The sequence below is a fragment of the Rhineura floridana genome, chromosome 19, assembly GCF_030035675.1.
Source record: "Rhineura floridana isolate rRhiFlo1 chromosome 19, rRhiFlo1.hap2, whole genome shotgun sequence".
NCBI classification, from domain to species: domain Eukaryota; kingdom Metazoa; phylum Chordata; class Lepidosauria; order Squamata; family Rhineuridae; genus Rhineura; species Rhineura floridana.
In genome coordinates this window covers 3,452,434-3,470,048 of record NC_084498.1, presented here as the reverse complement: position 1 = coordinate 3,470,048, position 17,615 = coordinate 3,452,434, and the positions used below count along the sequence as shown (strand labels likewise).

General features: G+C 46.0%; 1 protein-coding gene across 1 annotated transcript in view; it reads right to left on the bottom strand.

Annotated features, from left to right (window-relative positions):
- Positions 1-5,030, bottom strand: part of CORO1C (coronin 1C) — an 83,701-nt gene extending 78,671 nt beyond the window's left edge. The window contains exon 1 of the mRNA XM_061602396.1: positions 3,641-5,030. Within this exon, the coding sequence (XP_061458380.1) occupies positions 3,641-5,030 (1,390 nt within the window). The remainder of the gene's footprint in view (positions 1-3,640) is intronic.
- Between the last annotated feature and the right edge of the window lie 12,585 nt (positions 5,031-17,615).

The following is a 17,615-nucleotide window of genomic DNA, read 5'->3' as shown; positions in this document are numbered from 1 at the left end:
ACCCGGACACTACGCTCAACATCTAAGGCCCTCCTCTGAGTGCCATCCCATCGAGAAGCTCGGAGGGTGGTGACTAGAACCAGGGCCTTTTCCGTGGTGGCCCCCGAACTGTGGAACAGTCTCCCCGATGAGGTGCGCCTGGCGCCGACGCTACTATCTTTTCGGCGCCAGGTGAAAACCTTTTTATACTCCCAGGCATTTTAAAGTGTGTTTTAATAGCATTTTCATCATTATTTGTATTTTGGATGTTGTTTGGTTCTTTTATTGTTTGTTTGTTTTGTTTTCTTGATTTATTGTATTTATACATTGCTTGTTTTTTATCTTTTTGTACACCGCCCAGAGAGCCTTCGGGCTTAGGGCGGTATATAAATTAAATTAAATAAATAAATAAATAAATATATTGTATTATTGTATTTTACTGTATGGTGTTTTAACTGTTTACATGTACGTCGCCTAGAGTGGCCATCGGCCAGATAGGCGACACATACATTAATTTATTATTATTATTATTATTATTATTATTATTATTATTATTATGGTACCTGCAGGAGACCCTCACCTGCAGAGCGCAGTGATCGACTGAGTATATAAGGGGTAAGACAGTCTTTCAGGCTTCTGACACCTTTTGAACACCTGAAAAGAGCTATACAAAAGTATCATTCTGCCATATGTGATTTTTATGGGGCTTTTTGCTTATTTTTATGCACTAATTCAATTGGGTTCTTAATATTTTATGGTAAGCTGCCCCAGTAATGTGACTGAAGGGGAAAGTATACATTGCAATAAAAACAACAAAGTAGTAAATAAATAAAACATTTGTTTCTGCCTCAAACAATGGAACTCCACCAGTCCTCCGGAAGTGACAACGGCCAAAGAGATGGATTGTACATATGTATTTAAGTTTAGATTATTTCTTTTGTAATATTGAATTTATTTTATGTTTGCTAAATTGTTTACTTTTGTCTTATTGGAATGTAGCCAGCATGGCCACTGGATTGGGCTGATGGGAGTTGTAGTTCAAAAAAAGTAATTTTTCCAAGCTCTGGCTTAAAGCCGTCACTCTCTGAACGGGAACAGCATAAGAGGGACAAACGAGCTAAGCGGAAGGCACATCAAGCAAATCTTCATTGTGACCATCTTCCATCTGGAAACCTATGTGCTCACTGCGGGAGACTGTGTGGATCCACAATTGGCCTCCACAGTCACTTACGGACCCATTTTTAAAGACCTTACCCTGGAAGACAATCTTACTTGGCCACGAGTGATCGCCAATGAATGAATGAATGAAGAGGGAAGATCCACCTAGCTCAGAATCTGGTTTCCAGCAGTGAGTGGCCAAACAGATGTGCCTGGCTCTGGAAAGATGAGGGAAGGAGGTGAGGGCAGTAGCCATCCTTGTTTTGGCCCCAGAATCTGGCTATAAGTTGTATACTGCCTCTGAACATGGAGGGTCCACTTAGTGATCATTGGGTGCTAGCTGCTGCTAAGCCTTTCCCTCCACAAATTTGTCTAATCCTGTTTGAAAGCTGACTAAGCCAGCTGCTATCATCGCCAATTTCTTGTGACAGCAAATTCTATTGTTTATTATGCATAAGACCGCCTTTTTAAAAATCAATTCATCACCCAGACAACTGAAGAAAACAATCCCCATTTTGGGATATGATGAAGCTGAAACATTTTTGGAATAAGGTATCGATTTTTCAGGCCAAGGGATAACTAAGCCTCATTGTATCTCATTGTAAAGTACCAAATGCTCAGATTAATAATAATTTCCATTTACTATAACAAATACATTTATTTTGTGTGGGAAAATATATAATTTATCACTAGCGGCATTTCCTATCAGAAGGTACTTTTAATGCAGCCCATCTGCCAGAAAGGAAAATGTGTAGGATCCCAGCTACAAATCCACCTCTCTAATCATCATGTGATGCTAAATAAATATTACATTGTTATTACTGTTGCAGGGACCGTGTTGTAATAGCAGAAATTTGAAAATAAAAAGGGGGGGAATCCTGGTTAAAAGGAGACACTTGCATAACCACAAAGGGCCTTAATACTGCAAACATGTTGTGGGCAATTGTTTGTTTTTAACATCATATTTTCCCTAGAAATATTAAATCCAAATTAAATGAGCAAAAAATATGGACCAGAATTTTAAAGCCAACAACATCATGTGATGTTATGAAAAGCTTCTATGCATGAGGAGTATCCATCCCACAGTAAGTACTCAGTGTCACTCTATGGGATAAAAGGACCCTGATAATTAGTGACAAACCTGGAACAAACAAAAACACTTCTGGTGGTATCCAGTGTAAGTCCTCCTCCGAGTAGACCCATTGAAATTAATGGACCTGACTTAGGTTCATTATCTGTTTATATCCCACCTTTCCTCCAAGGAGCTCAAGATGATGTACATCATTCTCCATCCCCCAATTTATCCTCACAACAACCCTGTGAGGTAGGTTAGGCTGAGAGACAGTGATTGGCCCAAGGTCACCCAGGGAGGTTCATGGCTGAATGGGGGATTCCAACCTTGGTCTCCCAGGTCAAAGTCCAACACCCTAACCATTACACCACACTGGCTCTCCATTAATTTCAACAGGTCTACCCTCCTGACTAAAACTTAGTTGGGTACAACCCTTAGTTTTCTAGATCCACCACAAGGAGAAGCCCTGGGCTCCTGCTGGGAGGAAGGGCGGGATATAAATCAAATAATGAAATATAATATAATATAATAAAATAAAAAGGGAACCATATATGATGGAATTGCATTTTAATATGCTTTTAAAGCCTTTTTTAAAAAGATGTTTTTAAAGATGTTTTGTTTTAATATGTTTTTAAGGATGTTTTGTTGTAATATATTTTAAAGTCTGTGTTTATGATGTTTTAGAGGGGTTTTTTTGTGCTTTTGTTTGCCGCCCTGGGCTCCTACTGGAAGGAAGGGTGGGATACAAATCTGATAAATAAATAATAAATAATAATAAACATTCAGAGTTGGCAGAATCAGGTTACCCTCACAAATGCCATCAGGCCAGAACATTAGGGCAGAGGCCCAGGGCTCAGCTCAGCAGAATAAGCAGGATGCCCTGCAAATGCGATGGGTGAATTATGGTCTCAAAAGACAAAACCAGTTGCATGCCAGCAGGAAATTCAACAAAGCTAATTGAACAAAGTTAGTCTGAGTCTCTGGAGACATTGTCATGGAACGGGGAAAGAAAGTGGAGAGCCAAAGTTGCACACAGACATTTCAACACAATTTGGGCATTTTGAACATTTCACAGGGGACCTAGTTCCTCTGTAGGTTTAAGCGGCATTAAGATATTCACTCCCTTTCTTGACATTTAACTTACTGCAATTACTTGCAAGCTTTATTGCATGGTCATCTTCTCTCACACACGCACACACACACTCCTTTCTGTTGTTGGACATCCAGCCTGAGGCAGAACTCTGTGCCACTCAAAAGCTGGCATCCAGCCATTGTGATCACCTGGAGATCTAACGACAAGATGATCTTACCTGCTCAGGGTTCTTGCGCTCTGCTCTAAGGCCAAGGGGGCAACTGAGAGCTTTTGAACCCTTCTCCTTAGCCACTGCAAACGTAGGCCATCTTGCCCCAAGCACAGCGTCCCCATCTCACCTTTCCGAGGAGGTGGTGTGGCTTTCTCCCCTGCAGGCTTGGGCTTCTCAAACGTCTTCTTCACGTCTGCCACTTTCAGCGCTTTCTCGTCCTCTTGCTTATTCTCCCGCTTTCTGTGCTCCTGCGGCCGACGTTCCCTGCTTCCTGGAGAGTCTTCTCCAGCTGTTTGGCTTGGGCCATCTTCATTGGCATCATGAAAAGGGTTCTGCAGGGTCACCACCATGACAGTGGCTGTTGTGGCCTTGAGGTTCTCTGCCAGCTGGGCCTCTTTCCCAGGACTTTGCAAGCAACCTGCCTGGCTCTCTGAATCAAAACCCAGTTCATTGCAGACACCAGGGTTCTCCCCGCTTGTCTCCAGGGACGGGCTGCAGTTCTCCCTTAAATGTTTTTCAGTCTCTCCAGAAACTAAGGCAAGGTTTAAAGCAGTCACCTTTATCTCAAGGCCCTTGTTCACCTTATCACTCCCAGGCACCTCCCCTGAATATTCTGTGCCAGTCAGAGCAACATGGCAACCGTTTGGGGCTCTGTCGGGCCAAGAGGCACATTCAGCAAGCTGTTTCAGGTTTCCACCTTGCCTGTTGGGAAGGGCAAACTGTTGTCCTCCAGTTTCTCCCCTGCTTTGAAGGGGAGGAGGGCTCTCCATTTCTCCATTTCTTGGATCTTCAGAAGTATCCAGGAAACTCAGGACCGCGGCCTTGCTTTCATCACTGGGGGAGTTCAGCATCAGCTTGTTTACTTGCCTGTTCTCCACACTGCTCTCAGAATGTGACCGCGTTGTGTGTCTCCTCAATGCCCCCTGGAAAGTGTTGATCATATCTGCACTCCCCCTTCCAGACTCTCTTTCAAAACTTTCCTGACTCCTGCTGAGGTTATTTATTTGAACCAGCGGCCAACTGTGCTCTGTCATTTCCCTTTTCCTTTCAGATTCTGGAAAGTCAAATGGGTGGATTTCTCCCTCTTGGGTCACGATGCTGAGTTCAGTTTCCTCTAGTCTACACAAAAGAGCACTCACCTTCCTGCCTCCAGCTTCTTCTGAGCACTGCCTTTTGAACACCTGCAAAGAGATTTTGCTGTCCGGGCCCTTTCCATGCGTTCGCCATGTGACTCGGCGCCGCTCAGAGAGCAGCTCCTCTGCCAGCTGCCCTGTTGAGGCTCTTTCGCCTGTTACTCTGCTCATCTGCAAGTTTCTTGTGGAGATGTGAACACCACAGCCTTCGTCTGTCGGCCAGCTTCCCTCTGCAGCCTCACGCACCATTTGCTTTTCCATCCACAAAGCAAAGTCGTCACATTTCACCTTGGAAGTTTTTCTGGCACAAGGAGCATCTTTTCTTTTTGTTATACTTTTGCTGTCAAGTGAATATCCTGAGCTGTGCCACGCAGGGGCTTCCATGCTCAGCCGCACAGTGCCTGGATCACGTGGGCCAATTCCTATGCAGACAAAAGCCCAACAAAATCTGTTCCCCAAATGTTACTCAGTTCAGAACACTCTTCATTAGATTCCCCATTTATATTTGTGGGGGTGAGGAGAAAACACACACAGACACAGACACACAAAATCACCAACAGCCTAGAAACCCCTCTCAGTAGCTCTTGAGAAGTGGTATTATGAACATTACAGAAATCAAGGGTGGATGGCCCCTTGGACAGTCACAGCATCCATTTCTATAGCAGGACAGGAGGACACATACATGTTTTAAAAGAAAATGCACCACACAGATTTTTCCCCACCTGAGCAAGTACATCCAAAAGTCCAATGAAGCCAATGTCGAAACTGCAGACCTCTTTGCTGGAAGACTATATTACATTTTAACAAATGCTTTTCTCCTTCCCAAGAACAGGTTGCAAGAAAAATTTCCAGCAACTTCCAGTGATTTGTCTTTGGGGGCCAAGCTTGCAGTGATGATTTGCAGCCCTCTGTTTGCAGTCATTTATGGTCAAGATGGTTAGATCTCTACTCATCCAAGACTGGCCCTTCGCCCATGCCTGTTTGGAAAGACTGAAAAGCAGTGGAGCCTGCACGTCAGTGCCCTTCCAGCTGGGTGCTTTTGGTCTGTTTGTTTTAAAGATGATCTCCCTCAAGTCGTCACAAATCTCCTTTACCCAGAGACTCCTTTCTTAGACAGTATGTGCAACAGACAGCCCAACACTGGGCATTTAGGGCCAGGAGGAGGAGAGACAGATTGAGGCGTTGCAGAAATATGTTATTGTTAAACAAATGGCCGTGGCATCAAAAGTGTCCAGGAGATAAACAGAGGAGCCTTGGGGCGGTCTTGGGAACAAGATTCCTTACAGAGATCCCCACACTTACAATGCTGGGCATTTGTAAAGGCTGTGCTGAAATCTCCTCCCTTTGGATCAAGGCCCTGCTAATAATGATCAAGTCCTGTAAATCTCCCCCAAACGAGGAGCGTTTTTGATTAAAGATCCAAAGATCAGCTTATGCACAGCGTAGCCCCGGGGGCTGGACACCTTCAGCTAAATAGGCAGCTGGGTTGCCTGCAACCCTTGCTGTCCAGATCCCCTTGCGAAGGCCTTCCTTCACTCTTTGCCTTTTATGGCTTGTTAGGTGTGAGGTTTTGTTCCACCCTTCCAAGGAATATAACAACAAAAAAGGAGCAGTTTCAAAGTCTCAGGACGGGGGGGGGGGAGTGGGAGGTCCAGCTGTTGTCCGGAGAGGCAGGGCTGGTTCCCTGACCCCACCCAGCATTACATCCTAACTGGGCCCAGTAGGCTCAGTATGGCCATCCCTTCCGTTTAATATGATATTATTGTGATGGCAAGTAGGCTTCTCAGCAAAACGTCTCACCAGCTCCTGTTCAGTGCTCCAGTCAGTCTGGAACTAAAATGCCTTGTAGTGCGAGTGAGGTTTTACGTAAGCTGGGTGAGATCTAAGGAGTGAGATCCCCCCCCTTTCTAAAGCCTTTCCCTGCTTTGCTAAAGCAGAGTTTGAAGCTGACAGCCGGCCCTAAACCAGAGTCCTTTATTTCTGTGTAGTGGGGCAAGGAGAGCTCTGGAGAGCAGGAAAGTGGAAATGTTGCCTTCTCCTTTCCTTCATCCTGAAACCTCCCAAAACAGAGAGTGGCCATGCTGGCTGGGGCTGATGGGAGTTGTAGTTCAAAAAAGTAACTTTGCCAAGCTCTGGAACCAATATACCTGTGTATACCCCCCCCCAGAGTACAGAAATCACTACCTTATTCATGGGTGGTCCCATTTTATGTCCCATCAGATAGGCACAAGACAACTGTAACTGTTGGAGATCGCTGATTCATAGGGTCACCATAACTCGTAGTCAACTTGAAGGCACATAACAAAAACAATTGTTTTGGAAAGTGCAGATTTGATAGATTCAGCTTGAAATGTGTACTGAACCGAAATTCTCACCCCTCCCTAGTCCAGCCAGATCAGAGGCACTGTATGCAATCAAGGGCTGATCCAGACCCCAAACCAGCGGTGAGAGGGAGCCCGCAGCTAATTCTCGGGTGGTTTCTGGATGCTACATCCCCAGCTTTGAATGCGAAAGCTCCCACACTCAGCCCCTGGTGGATTCAGGTAGTGCTCGGAATGTCCTCTGCTTGAAACGTTGGACACCTGCTGCTGGTCAGAGTAGGTCATATTGTGTTATAATAGCAAGTGATCTTGCTCAGTATAAGGCAACTTCCTGTATTCCACCCCTCACTAGCTCATTCTTCTTCCCCCCCCCCCACAGACAGTTAAGGGGACCTCCTAGGGCAAGTTTGTCCAATGGCCGTGCCCCACAACTGCCCACCCTGCCTTTCCCTTGGCGGTGGGAAAGATGGGAGGGGTGGCCGGAGATCTCTTTCTGCAGGGAAGCCAGCAAGATGGAGAGTATGACCTTCCTCCCAGACATGGTAGGGACAGGGGCGGAGGGGGGATCATGGAGCGGAGTGATGTGGCATCCCAGTTTGCTTTTGGACTTCTGAACAACTTAACACTTTATGCACAACTCTATAAGGGAACATGCTGGCTGGGGCTGATGGGAGTTGTAGTTCAAAAAAGTAACTTTGCCAAGCTCTGACCAAGAGCACCCATACCCAGTCACCCTTCCCTTCAGCCAGTGCAGGCTGGAGGCTCCATGTCAGTGCAGTAGCAGAATCTGCGTTGGGTTTCTCTGAACACGTTGGACAGCTCCCTGAACACTCCAACTAAAACCCGGAGCGGATTCACTACCCCACTGACATGGAGCCAACAGCCTGCACTGCTTTCATCAACAAACACAGGGAACTCCGTTTTTTATTTACCAGACATCTCAAGTCCAGAGGAGGCCCCCGTAGACACCCAAATGCATGCTTATGTGGATAATTTGACTGACAGGTACCAGTTTGACCACTCTGAAGTGATGCTGTCTCCTTCATTAGCACAAGAAGGGCGGCCTCTCTCTCTCTCCAACGGCAGCTAGCGATGAATCTGTCCGTTTTCCTCTCCATTGTATTTTATTTATTTTTTTGAGCAGTGAGCTTGAGGACTTGCAGAGCAAGTGCCTGGTTGCTCTTTGGCTTCTCTCCAGAAGCTGCCAGTGGGAGAGCCAATTAGTGAGGAGAACAGGATATGATGGGGAAAACCTAGCCACCAGGCTTCGCTGGTGGGAGCTGTCCCCGCTAACTTCGAGGGGTGTCAGCCATCAACAGAACTGATTTCTTGCCAGAGCTGAACTTGAACTCCTGACCTAGAAGGGAACAGCTCTGTTGACCCTTCTCATTACCCCTGTCCCATCTATCCTTGCCACAGAGTAGTAGGTACAGGCAAGCCATATGCAGAGTTCTCAGGAGCAAAAACAGTGAGCTCTGTGTTCAGGTCAACCAGTACACAGAGGTCCAGTCATTAGCTGTCTTTGTGAATAGCACAGACACGGCTGGTGGCTCCAGTGCCAGTGGGTCAGTGAACACACTCCGCTTTTTAGGCTGAACTTTCAAGGAGCTGTCCAAGGTGCTGAAAGTGGAAAAGTGCCTTGGACAGCTCCTTGAAAGTTCAGACTGAAACCCCAAGCAGATGCAGCACCTTGGGCAGCTCCTTAAAAGTTCAGACTGAAAGCTGGAGTGGATTTGCTGCCCCACTGACATGGAGCTACCAGCCTCCACTGAAATAGCAGCCAATTGACTATAGAGCTATAAGAAAAGGTCTGCAGCTGGATCAGACCAAAGCCCATCTTGCTCAGATACTTCCAGGAAGTCAACAAGCTGGGCATGCCGGCAACAGCTCCCCCTGGTGTTTGGCCCCAGTATCTGGTACTCTAAAGTAGACAACCTCTGTAGCTGGAAGCTCTGTTTTGCTAATAGCCGTTGATAGACCAATCCTCCGCCATGAACTTGTATAATTGTTTTTCAATTGACTGCTACTGTCTGTCGTCACACTGTGGGCTACTGAATTCCATCAGCCAATTACATGTTGTGAATCTCCTTTTGTCAGGCTGGAACCATATATCTATATATACTTTATCCCAGTCTACATCTATAATGGAAGTATTTTTTTTAAAATAGGATGTTTTACTTTTCAGACGGTTTCAAGATATTTTTGTTTTATCACTTGTTGTCTGCCCAGGGCTCCTTTTGCAAATGTGGGATATAAATTTATGACAGAAAATAGTATCTGCACACTATTCACAATTTAAAATATATATATATATATATATATATATATATATAATACACAGAAGATTTGTTATGTGCCTTCAAGTCGATTACGACTTATGGCGACCCTATGAATCAGTGACCTCCAAGAGCATCTGTCATGAACCACCCTGTTCAGATCTTGTAAGTTCAGGTCTGTGGCTTCCTTTATGGAATCAATCCATCTCTTGTTTGGCCTTCCTCTTTCTCTACTCCCTTCTGTTTTTCCCAGCATTATTGTCTTTTCTAGTGAATCATGTCTTCTCATGATGTGTCCAAAGTATGATAACCTCAATTTCATCATTTTAGCTTCTAGTGATAGCTCTGGTTTAATTTGTTCTAACACCCAATTATTTGTCTTTTTTGCGGTCCATGGTATGCGCAAAGCTCTCCTCCAACACCACATTTCAAATGAGTTGATTTTTCTCTTATCTGCTTTTTTCACTGTCCAACTTTCACATCCATACATAGAGATCGGGAACACCATGGTCTGAATGATCCTGATTTTGGTGTTCAGTGATACATCTTTGCACAGAAGATAGGATGAATAAAAATACAAGTTATCAAACAATCTGATGGTTTGTCATTAAGAAATTAACGTAAGTATTAATTTCATATTAGAATTGTTAATTAAAACATTAACTGTAATTAATATCTCACTGTAAGAAGAGGGGGAAAGGAAAATAAGGAGATAATCCGTTCATAATTTTATAAACATAAGCACATCAGAAGAAAATGTGGTCAAGATATGCACATTCCCAAAAGCCTGTTGGGGATTATGCATATTACATGGAGAATGTACAAAATTCAATTGATATTTGAGCATTCTCCAAGGCCTGTTGGAGATTATGTATATTGATATGGAAAAGTACACAACTCCCTCTTTGTGAATGGATTATGTGCACATTTCCTGATCTATATACATGGTTTATTGGCATATTCTCTATGAGGCCTGGTAAACATGCACAGTTGTTATGCTAACTGCCCAACTTACATTCCCCCAACACACACAAGCACGCATGGATGCGTGCACACAGAACATTGGTGCGTGCAGAACTGTAAACAGTGAGGTCAGAAGGAAATGAAATGAAGTGCAGAGAGTGATAATTACCTTATTAACAGTAATTGATAACACAGACATCCTGCCATTGGCAAGCCAATTAATGCAAGGCAGGTGGGGCTTGGCTAGGCCCAGGGCAGGCACCCTTCAACACTGCAGCCTTTTTCCAGGCAGTGCTCCAAGCAGAGGGAGGCTGTCACTCCTTCTCAGGTGGATATAAGTGAGTCTGGCCTATCTTTCCAGCTTCCTTTTCCTGAAACCATCCCACTCTCTCTCACTCGCTTCAGGGGTAGAGTCGGCTTTCTTTTCCAACAGAAAGAAAAACTCAAGTAAGTTAGAAAGACAGACAGAATATACAACGCATAACATTAACAGGTCAGTAGAGGCAGATGGAAAGTTCTCCTGCAGAATGGCTAGCCCTTGGTGGACAGCACGAGCTCCTCATATCTCAGCTCTTCCGCCAGCGGGTTAGACAGTCTTTCTTTTCGGTGCCAGGTTGCAACCTCTTAAGAGGGCTTGGCGTTTTAAGTAGTCGGACATTTGCTCCTCTTTCATTGTTCTGCCATGTCTTGCTTCACGGTGATTTCTTAAAACGCTTCATCATTTTCAAATTATTGTTTCATCGGAAGCCGCTCTTAAGAGCATTGCTGAAGTGCGGCCTGCGAATATTATAAATCTTAAATTGTTCCAGGGGTCAAATCCAACTCAGGAGGCACCAGCTGGCCATCACTGCAGTGGGACAGCAACGTGATAGCAGTTGGTCCACTTGCTGTTTGCCGCTGTTCTGGGGGCCCCTGGGACACCTCCCGAAGCATTCCCATCCTTCTACCTCAGCTGGAGCACAAGCAATGCAGGAACCCAATGCTATTTTGCGTGCAGAACTAGACCAAGCAGAGGAGGCAAAAATCTTTCTCTTGCCAAGCAACCAAAACAGAGGAAATATCTTTGGTTGCAGATTGTCGCCTGTTTTTGCCATGGCAACCTTCATAACAGGATATAAACTTTCAGTCCTTGCACACACAAAAATAAAACTTGCCAGCAACGGCAACATAGAACATAGAACAGTTTTATGATGCTGTCTCACGACGGCTGATGATAATGTATTTTTGTTCCCCAACACAAAAAAAACAAAAGCAACCATCTTCAAGGATGCAGAAGCTGAGCTCGCTTCTGCATCTGCTGATTCTGGGAATCAGAGAAGAACTCATGAATCAAGATTTATTCATCTCAGTTTTAAAATATAACGAAAGACTCGTGAAGGCTCCCTTTTGCTCAAGTCAATTGGTTCAGGACTAGGTCTAGTTATGGGGTGTTGGTGCATGCAGCGATTCTGCAAAGGCACAGACACACACACACAAAAGCAGGATGTGGATGTGGAAAGGGACCATCGTTTAGTGGTCAGTGACACACTTGCTTTGCATGCAGAAGGTCCCAGTCAAAAGGAGGAGGTAGCAAGTGCTAGGGGGGGGGGTCTGTCTGGGGGAGAGGAGAGCTATTGCCAGTCAGAGTAAAGAGGACTGGGTTAGATGGGCAAACAGTCTGACCTGGGATAAGGCAGCTTCCAGTGGTCCTTTGTTGGTGCAAAATCCAGCTTCCCAAGAATCTCTGTGTTCCTTAAAAGGAAAAAATATATATACAAGATTCTAGCCCTTTTGGAAACAATGCTATCCATGAACACTCATGGGCAATACTGCTGAAATCTCAGACCCCAGAGGGCCAGAAAAATAAGTTTTCCAGTGTTGGGGATGGGTGGGTCCTCAGCCCTGTGCAGGAGCACCCCATCGATTCCCCATAATGAATAGCACCATAATCAGTTAATCAAAATCAGACATAATACATGGATATGCCTAATTGGCATCCCTTCTACATGGTGTGGAATCCAACTTTTCTCGGCGCAGAGTCTGAATGCTTTTGGTGGATGATCCCACTCATTTTCTAGAAAGAAACCCATCAGTCAACATGTCTTTACAGATATACCGTTTGACCAGTGACAATTTGGCATAGCAGATATAGTACTGAACTTGGAGACAGAGATGTAGTCATCTGAGGACTCGGGTGAGTCTAGACCCCTTGCTTTTTTGGGAGCAGGGTCCCAGGAGGGTCCCTTTGTCTCCAGCATCCCATGAGCCAACCAGCATGAAAGGGGAATATGTTAGCCACTGAAAAGAGTCTTCTAACATGCTTCCTTGTTCTTCCCTGCTGATTGGAGCCAATCAGAATGAAAGGTGGGTCAACCACTGAGAAGACTCTTCTCAGTAGCTCACACTCTCCCCTTTTATGCTGATTGGCTCCTAGGGAAGTCTGCTGTAGTGGGAGAAGGCATTAATAAGGATCTCATTCTCATCTCAGCAGCGGGGGATGACTGGGAGGGGTGTGTGGCTTCAGTATGGTGCCAATAGGCACAATGGCACACTTGAAAACTTCCCCTTGCACCCATGAAGTCTCTGAGCCCCTTCCCCACCCCTCTGATCATGATGTGACGAAGGTAGTTAACATTTTCTCCTTTGAAAAGTACATACAGTTGGAGGAGGAAGTTGGAAGAGTGGCATACTTTCCCGCCTCCTCTTTCAGTTCTATGAGCTTTTCAGGGCTCAGATTAATTCTACTGGATCTGACTTTTACCCAGATCCCTTGGAAAACAAAGTTTGTGTGCTTGTGTTTTCTTTTTTCCTCTGGTATGTGTGTGTGTCTGGGGACTGATCCAGGGGAGGGAAGTGATGAGAGGGGGTGGCACCCACGGCAATCACTCAAAAACCCAAATGTGCCCTAAAAAGGCTGGCGACCCCCAGTCTACACTGAGGGCCTGCAGGATCAAGAGCTTACCGTCGGCTTGGAGTTCAAACCTGTGTGCAGAAATGGATGTCCAAAATATTTGTTCACCATAGGGAGGCAACTGATGTGTCGGCAGATGCAAGGAACCAAAGAACACCATCTAGACAAGGTCAGACCAGCTATTGTTAGGCAGCAATCCACACCCAGGAAGCAGATATGGCAGGGATGGGAAATCAGATGTCAGTCCCACCCAGCATGGCCACTGGGATGATGGGAGTTGTAGTGCAGGACCATCAGGCTTCCCACCCTTGATTTATAGGCAGGTGCCAGAGAGAACCAATGGACTGGCTGGGGGTAAAGTCAAGTAGGCACCCGGAAAGGACAGCACTGCCCTTTCCCTTCTGTTCTGCTGCCTTCGATAAGAGACATCAGCCAGATGACTGGATAGTTCCTCCTTCAAATCCCGGCTGACCGAGACAAGGGAGAATGCACGGCCACAAGTGTCATTTCACTTGGTCAGGAAGATATTTGAGCAGGCTTCCATGACATGTTCCAGTGCAGCCCAACTGCACCACACACACGTTCACTGAAGACAATGCACTAGGGAGCGACACTGTTTTACCTGTTGCTAGACTTAAAACACACCCACGCCCACCATGCTGAAGAAAATGATTCCTAAAGCAGCATACGCTACAATCAATCCAGAAAAGGAACACGAATCCCAGAGCCAGAGGTGTGAATTTAAACTGTTTGGAATTAAGTGCACAAGAGCTGACATTCTTAAGCTGGTGGCGCCAGTGCCCTCTGAAACAGCCCGGGTTCTCCTGCAGCACAGCCAGGGCTGAATCCAACCCACTTTCATGTTCCTTATGAATCATTTCAAGCTTTCTACTCCACACATGCACTTTTCATGAACACTTTTTCTTTTCTAGTTCACACTAGGAACGGGCAAGAAATTCGATTCAGTTTGCATTTCAAGTTGAATCGATCAAATCCACACCTTCCAAAACAATATGAGAACTGAAACACAGCCGTCCTTCAACATTTGCACTTATTTGGATTTTGCCATACAGTTACGCCAAGCAGTGTTTACACAAATGCCTATGTTAGGGGAAAGTGTGCATAAAAACGAATATATGAGTGAAAATAACATACAAAAATGGGTAATATGACAAAAAAGTGCCTGCAAAAACATGTACATTCGTCAAAACTGCCTACAAATGTGTTTCATGAGGAGAAATGAGCACTAAAATGCTGGAGAATTTCCATGAGGATTTTTTTAAAAAATTGCAAATTGCTGCAGAAATGTGGGGGACTGAATTTAAGACTGGAAAACAGAGAACTGAAATTGACAGATCTTGCCATTCTGAGTTCACACACACAAACACACATATGTCTCTTTCTCTCTGTTTCACTGTCTATTTGGTGTGGGCAGGAGGTGGGAGTCTTGGTAGAAGCAGCACAGAAGCACCAATAAGGAGCGCAGGAGGCCAAGCGCAGTAAGGCACAGACGGGAGATTGGTCTTGGGACACGAGGAAGGCAAATGGTGGGATGACTCTGAGTACCGAGCTCAGCAGGGGAGTCCCATATAGTGAGAAAGGTGGAAACAGGAGTGCAAGGCCAAGTAGGGCAGGGATGGGGAGGTGGTGGCCCTCTGATGATGTTGGCCTCTCCAGCCCCAGCCTGCATTATTACTAGCTGGGGATGATGGGAGTTGGAGTTCAGCAACATCTAGTTGGCCACAGGCAGGGGTGTAATCACCTGGGGAGTCTTAAGACTTCTTGCTTTTTGGGGTCCCTATAAACTACAGCTGGTATAGCACAGTGGGGAGGAGAGCCTGGCTGGGAGTCCAGAGTCTGGGAGTTCAAATCCCTGCTTGTGTCTCCTGGGTGTCAAGGGCCAGCTAAAGATCACCCCCACAGTGAGTGGCTCAGAGGTCACGTGCCCTGCCACCTGTGCAGCCGTGGGCAAGCTGCAGAGTCCCAAGGAGCCCAGTTGCCCCCCAGCTGGCAGTTGCAGACAAGGAAGGGGCTGGCTTGTGCAGCTGTGGCAAGCCGAGCAGGCCCTCGCCAGCTGGGGAGGACTAGCCTCAGAGGGAGGCAATGGTAAGCTCCCTCTGAATACCACTTACCATGAAATCCCTATTCACAGGGTCACCATAAGTCAGGATCGACTTGAAGGCAGTCCATTTCCATTTTAGCTTTTTCTAGGCAGTGGGATTCCAGGATGCAGGGACTACCTTAAAGAACATCCCTCAAGGATTGCCTGATCCTCCAAGGAGTCTGTGGTCCAGTCACTGGAGCCCAGCAGCAGAGGTGTCTCCTCAAGGTTCAGGGGATGGGATGTGGGGCTCTGGTGCCAGAGGATCCACATGGGAATGACTGGGGAGTGGACCCATCTCCTCCTCAGAGTTGCTGTTGTAGGAGGACTGTGCACCTGAGGCTTCCTGGTCCAGAGCCATGGCCATTTTAGAATACTATGCACATAGACAAGATGTTACAGAGTAGTATATATAAGCACCTGCGGACAAGGAAGTGGCTGGATTGTGGAGCTGTGGCAAGCTGAGCAGGCCCTAGCAAGCTGGGGAGGACTAGCCTCAGAGGGAGGCAATGGGAAACTCCCTCTGAATACCGCTTACCATGAAAACCCTATTCATAGGGTAGCCATAAGTTGGGATCGACTTGAAGGCAGTCCATTTCCATTTTTTTGATGTCTCCAGCATACCATGAGCCAATCAGGGGAGTGTGTTAGCTACTGAGAAGAGTCTTCTAACTTGTTTCCTTGTCCTTTCCTGCTGATTGGAGCCAATCAGAGTGAAAGGAGGTGTGTCAGCCGCTGAGAAGACTCTACTCAACAGCTAACACTCTCCCCTTTCACGCAAACTTGCTCCTTGTCTGTTGTTGTGGGAAAGGGTTTTCTGGGGAAAAGGACCCCATGGCAAGTAAGAAGTCCTGTTTGTTGTCCCACCCATGATAGAGCTTTATTTGTGGTGGCACCACACTTCTGGAATTCTCTGCCAAATGAAATGCAGAAATTTTAGGAAACAAATAAATTTGTAGCTGCCTGGGCATTTGGATCCTGAAGTATGATCAGTGATGTGGTTTTATTAGTGATGTTCATTTAAAAAAAACTTTTATTATGGTGTTCCATTTTGGAGGAAGGGTAAGTACAAATCTATCAAACAAATCAAATTCATTATTTCTGCCTGTCTGCTTTACTATGAGGAACAATATTAGTGTGCTACAAGCTTACCTCAGAAGATATATAGTGATTTTATACTGTAAATGGCAAGCTGAAGCCCTCTCAGTAGATCTGAATGAATAAAGGACTGAACTGTGTGGATTGCTTCAGTGGGGCTATGGGCAGTACTGAAGACCCCCAAAAGGGCTCATTAAAACCCCAGGATCTCCAGATTGACACACGATTATTAACATCCCACATGTGAACAGTGCTTTGCCAAGTATAAAAGGCCAGGTCCCTGCCGTGAAGTGTTTACAGTCTGAAATTCAACACAGAGAAAAACAAAAGGATGATGAAAGAAGGGCCAGAGAGGATGAAAATGTGTTGTCATCTAGTTACATGCCTACCTCTCCGATAAATGCCCCAAGGGTGATGGAGGCAAGTGAATGTCTAAGGTGAGAACGCAAGCCGCGTCCCAAGCAGGGAAGGTGCTCCCGTCCTGCTTGTGGGTTGACCGCCGTGAGAACAGCAAGCTGGACTAGCTGAGCTCTTGGCTTGCATTTCATGAATGCCAGAGGCTGCCGGAGATTAACAGTACCCCTTTTATTATGTAAAAGTGACAAAACGACAGCCCTAACAACCTCTCTAATGCAGGCCTTACTTGTGCTTCACTCCTTGTGCCAGTTTCACTTTCCATGTCACACCTTACAAGGTATTGGCTGTCTGGTTGGGATCACATTTCCCCACAGCCTGATCCAGCAGGGCTTTTCTTGTGTCAGATAACCAGCAACACCACCACCCCAAGAGCCCTTCAAACCCTGATTCGGGTCATGGGATCAGGCCTTGCTCGGTATGAGAGCTTCCAGCACTGGAGGGATTTTGCTGACCTGAGCCTGAGAGGGATCCCACTTGCCTGACCTTTGCATGGGCTTCCTTGGGCAGCCTTTGCCACTCCGCACAATCCCCACCAACTCGATCAGGAGCCGGGGCGACAATCAGAGGAGGCGACCTTGTCGCAGGTCAGGCTCCTTGCCCAATATTTTCTGCTCCGATGGGCAGCATCACTTCAGGCTCTCCAACAAAGGAGGACCTTGCTTACTATCTGCTGCTTGATCCTTTTAACTGCAGATGCCCAGAGATGAAACCTGGGACCTTTGGCCTGCAAAGCACACACTCTGCCACTCAACAACGGCCCCTCCCCAGAACTTCACACCCTTAGCTGAAGGCCAACAACACCCACAAACAACAGCAAGAGACCAGCCTGGTACGGTTGTCAAAACGCAGAACCATGTCAGCTTCAAAAGGCAATTGAAAACATTCCTTATTCCAGTTAATTGC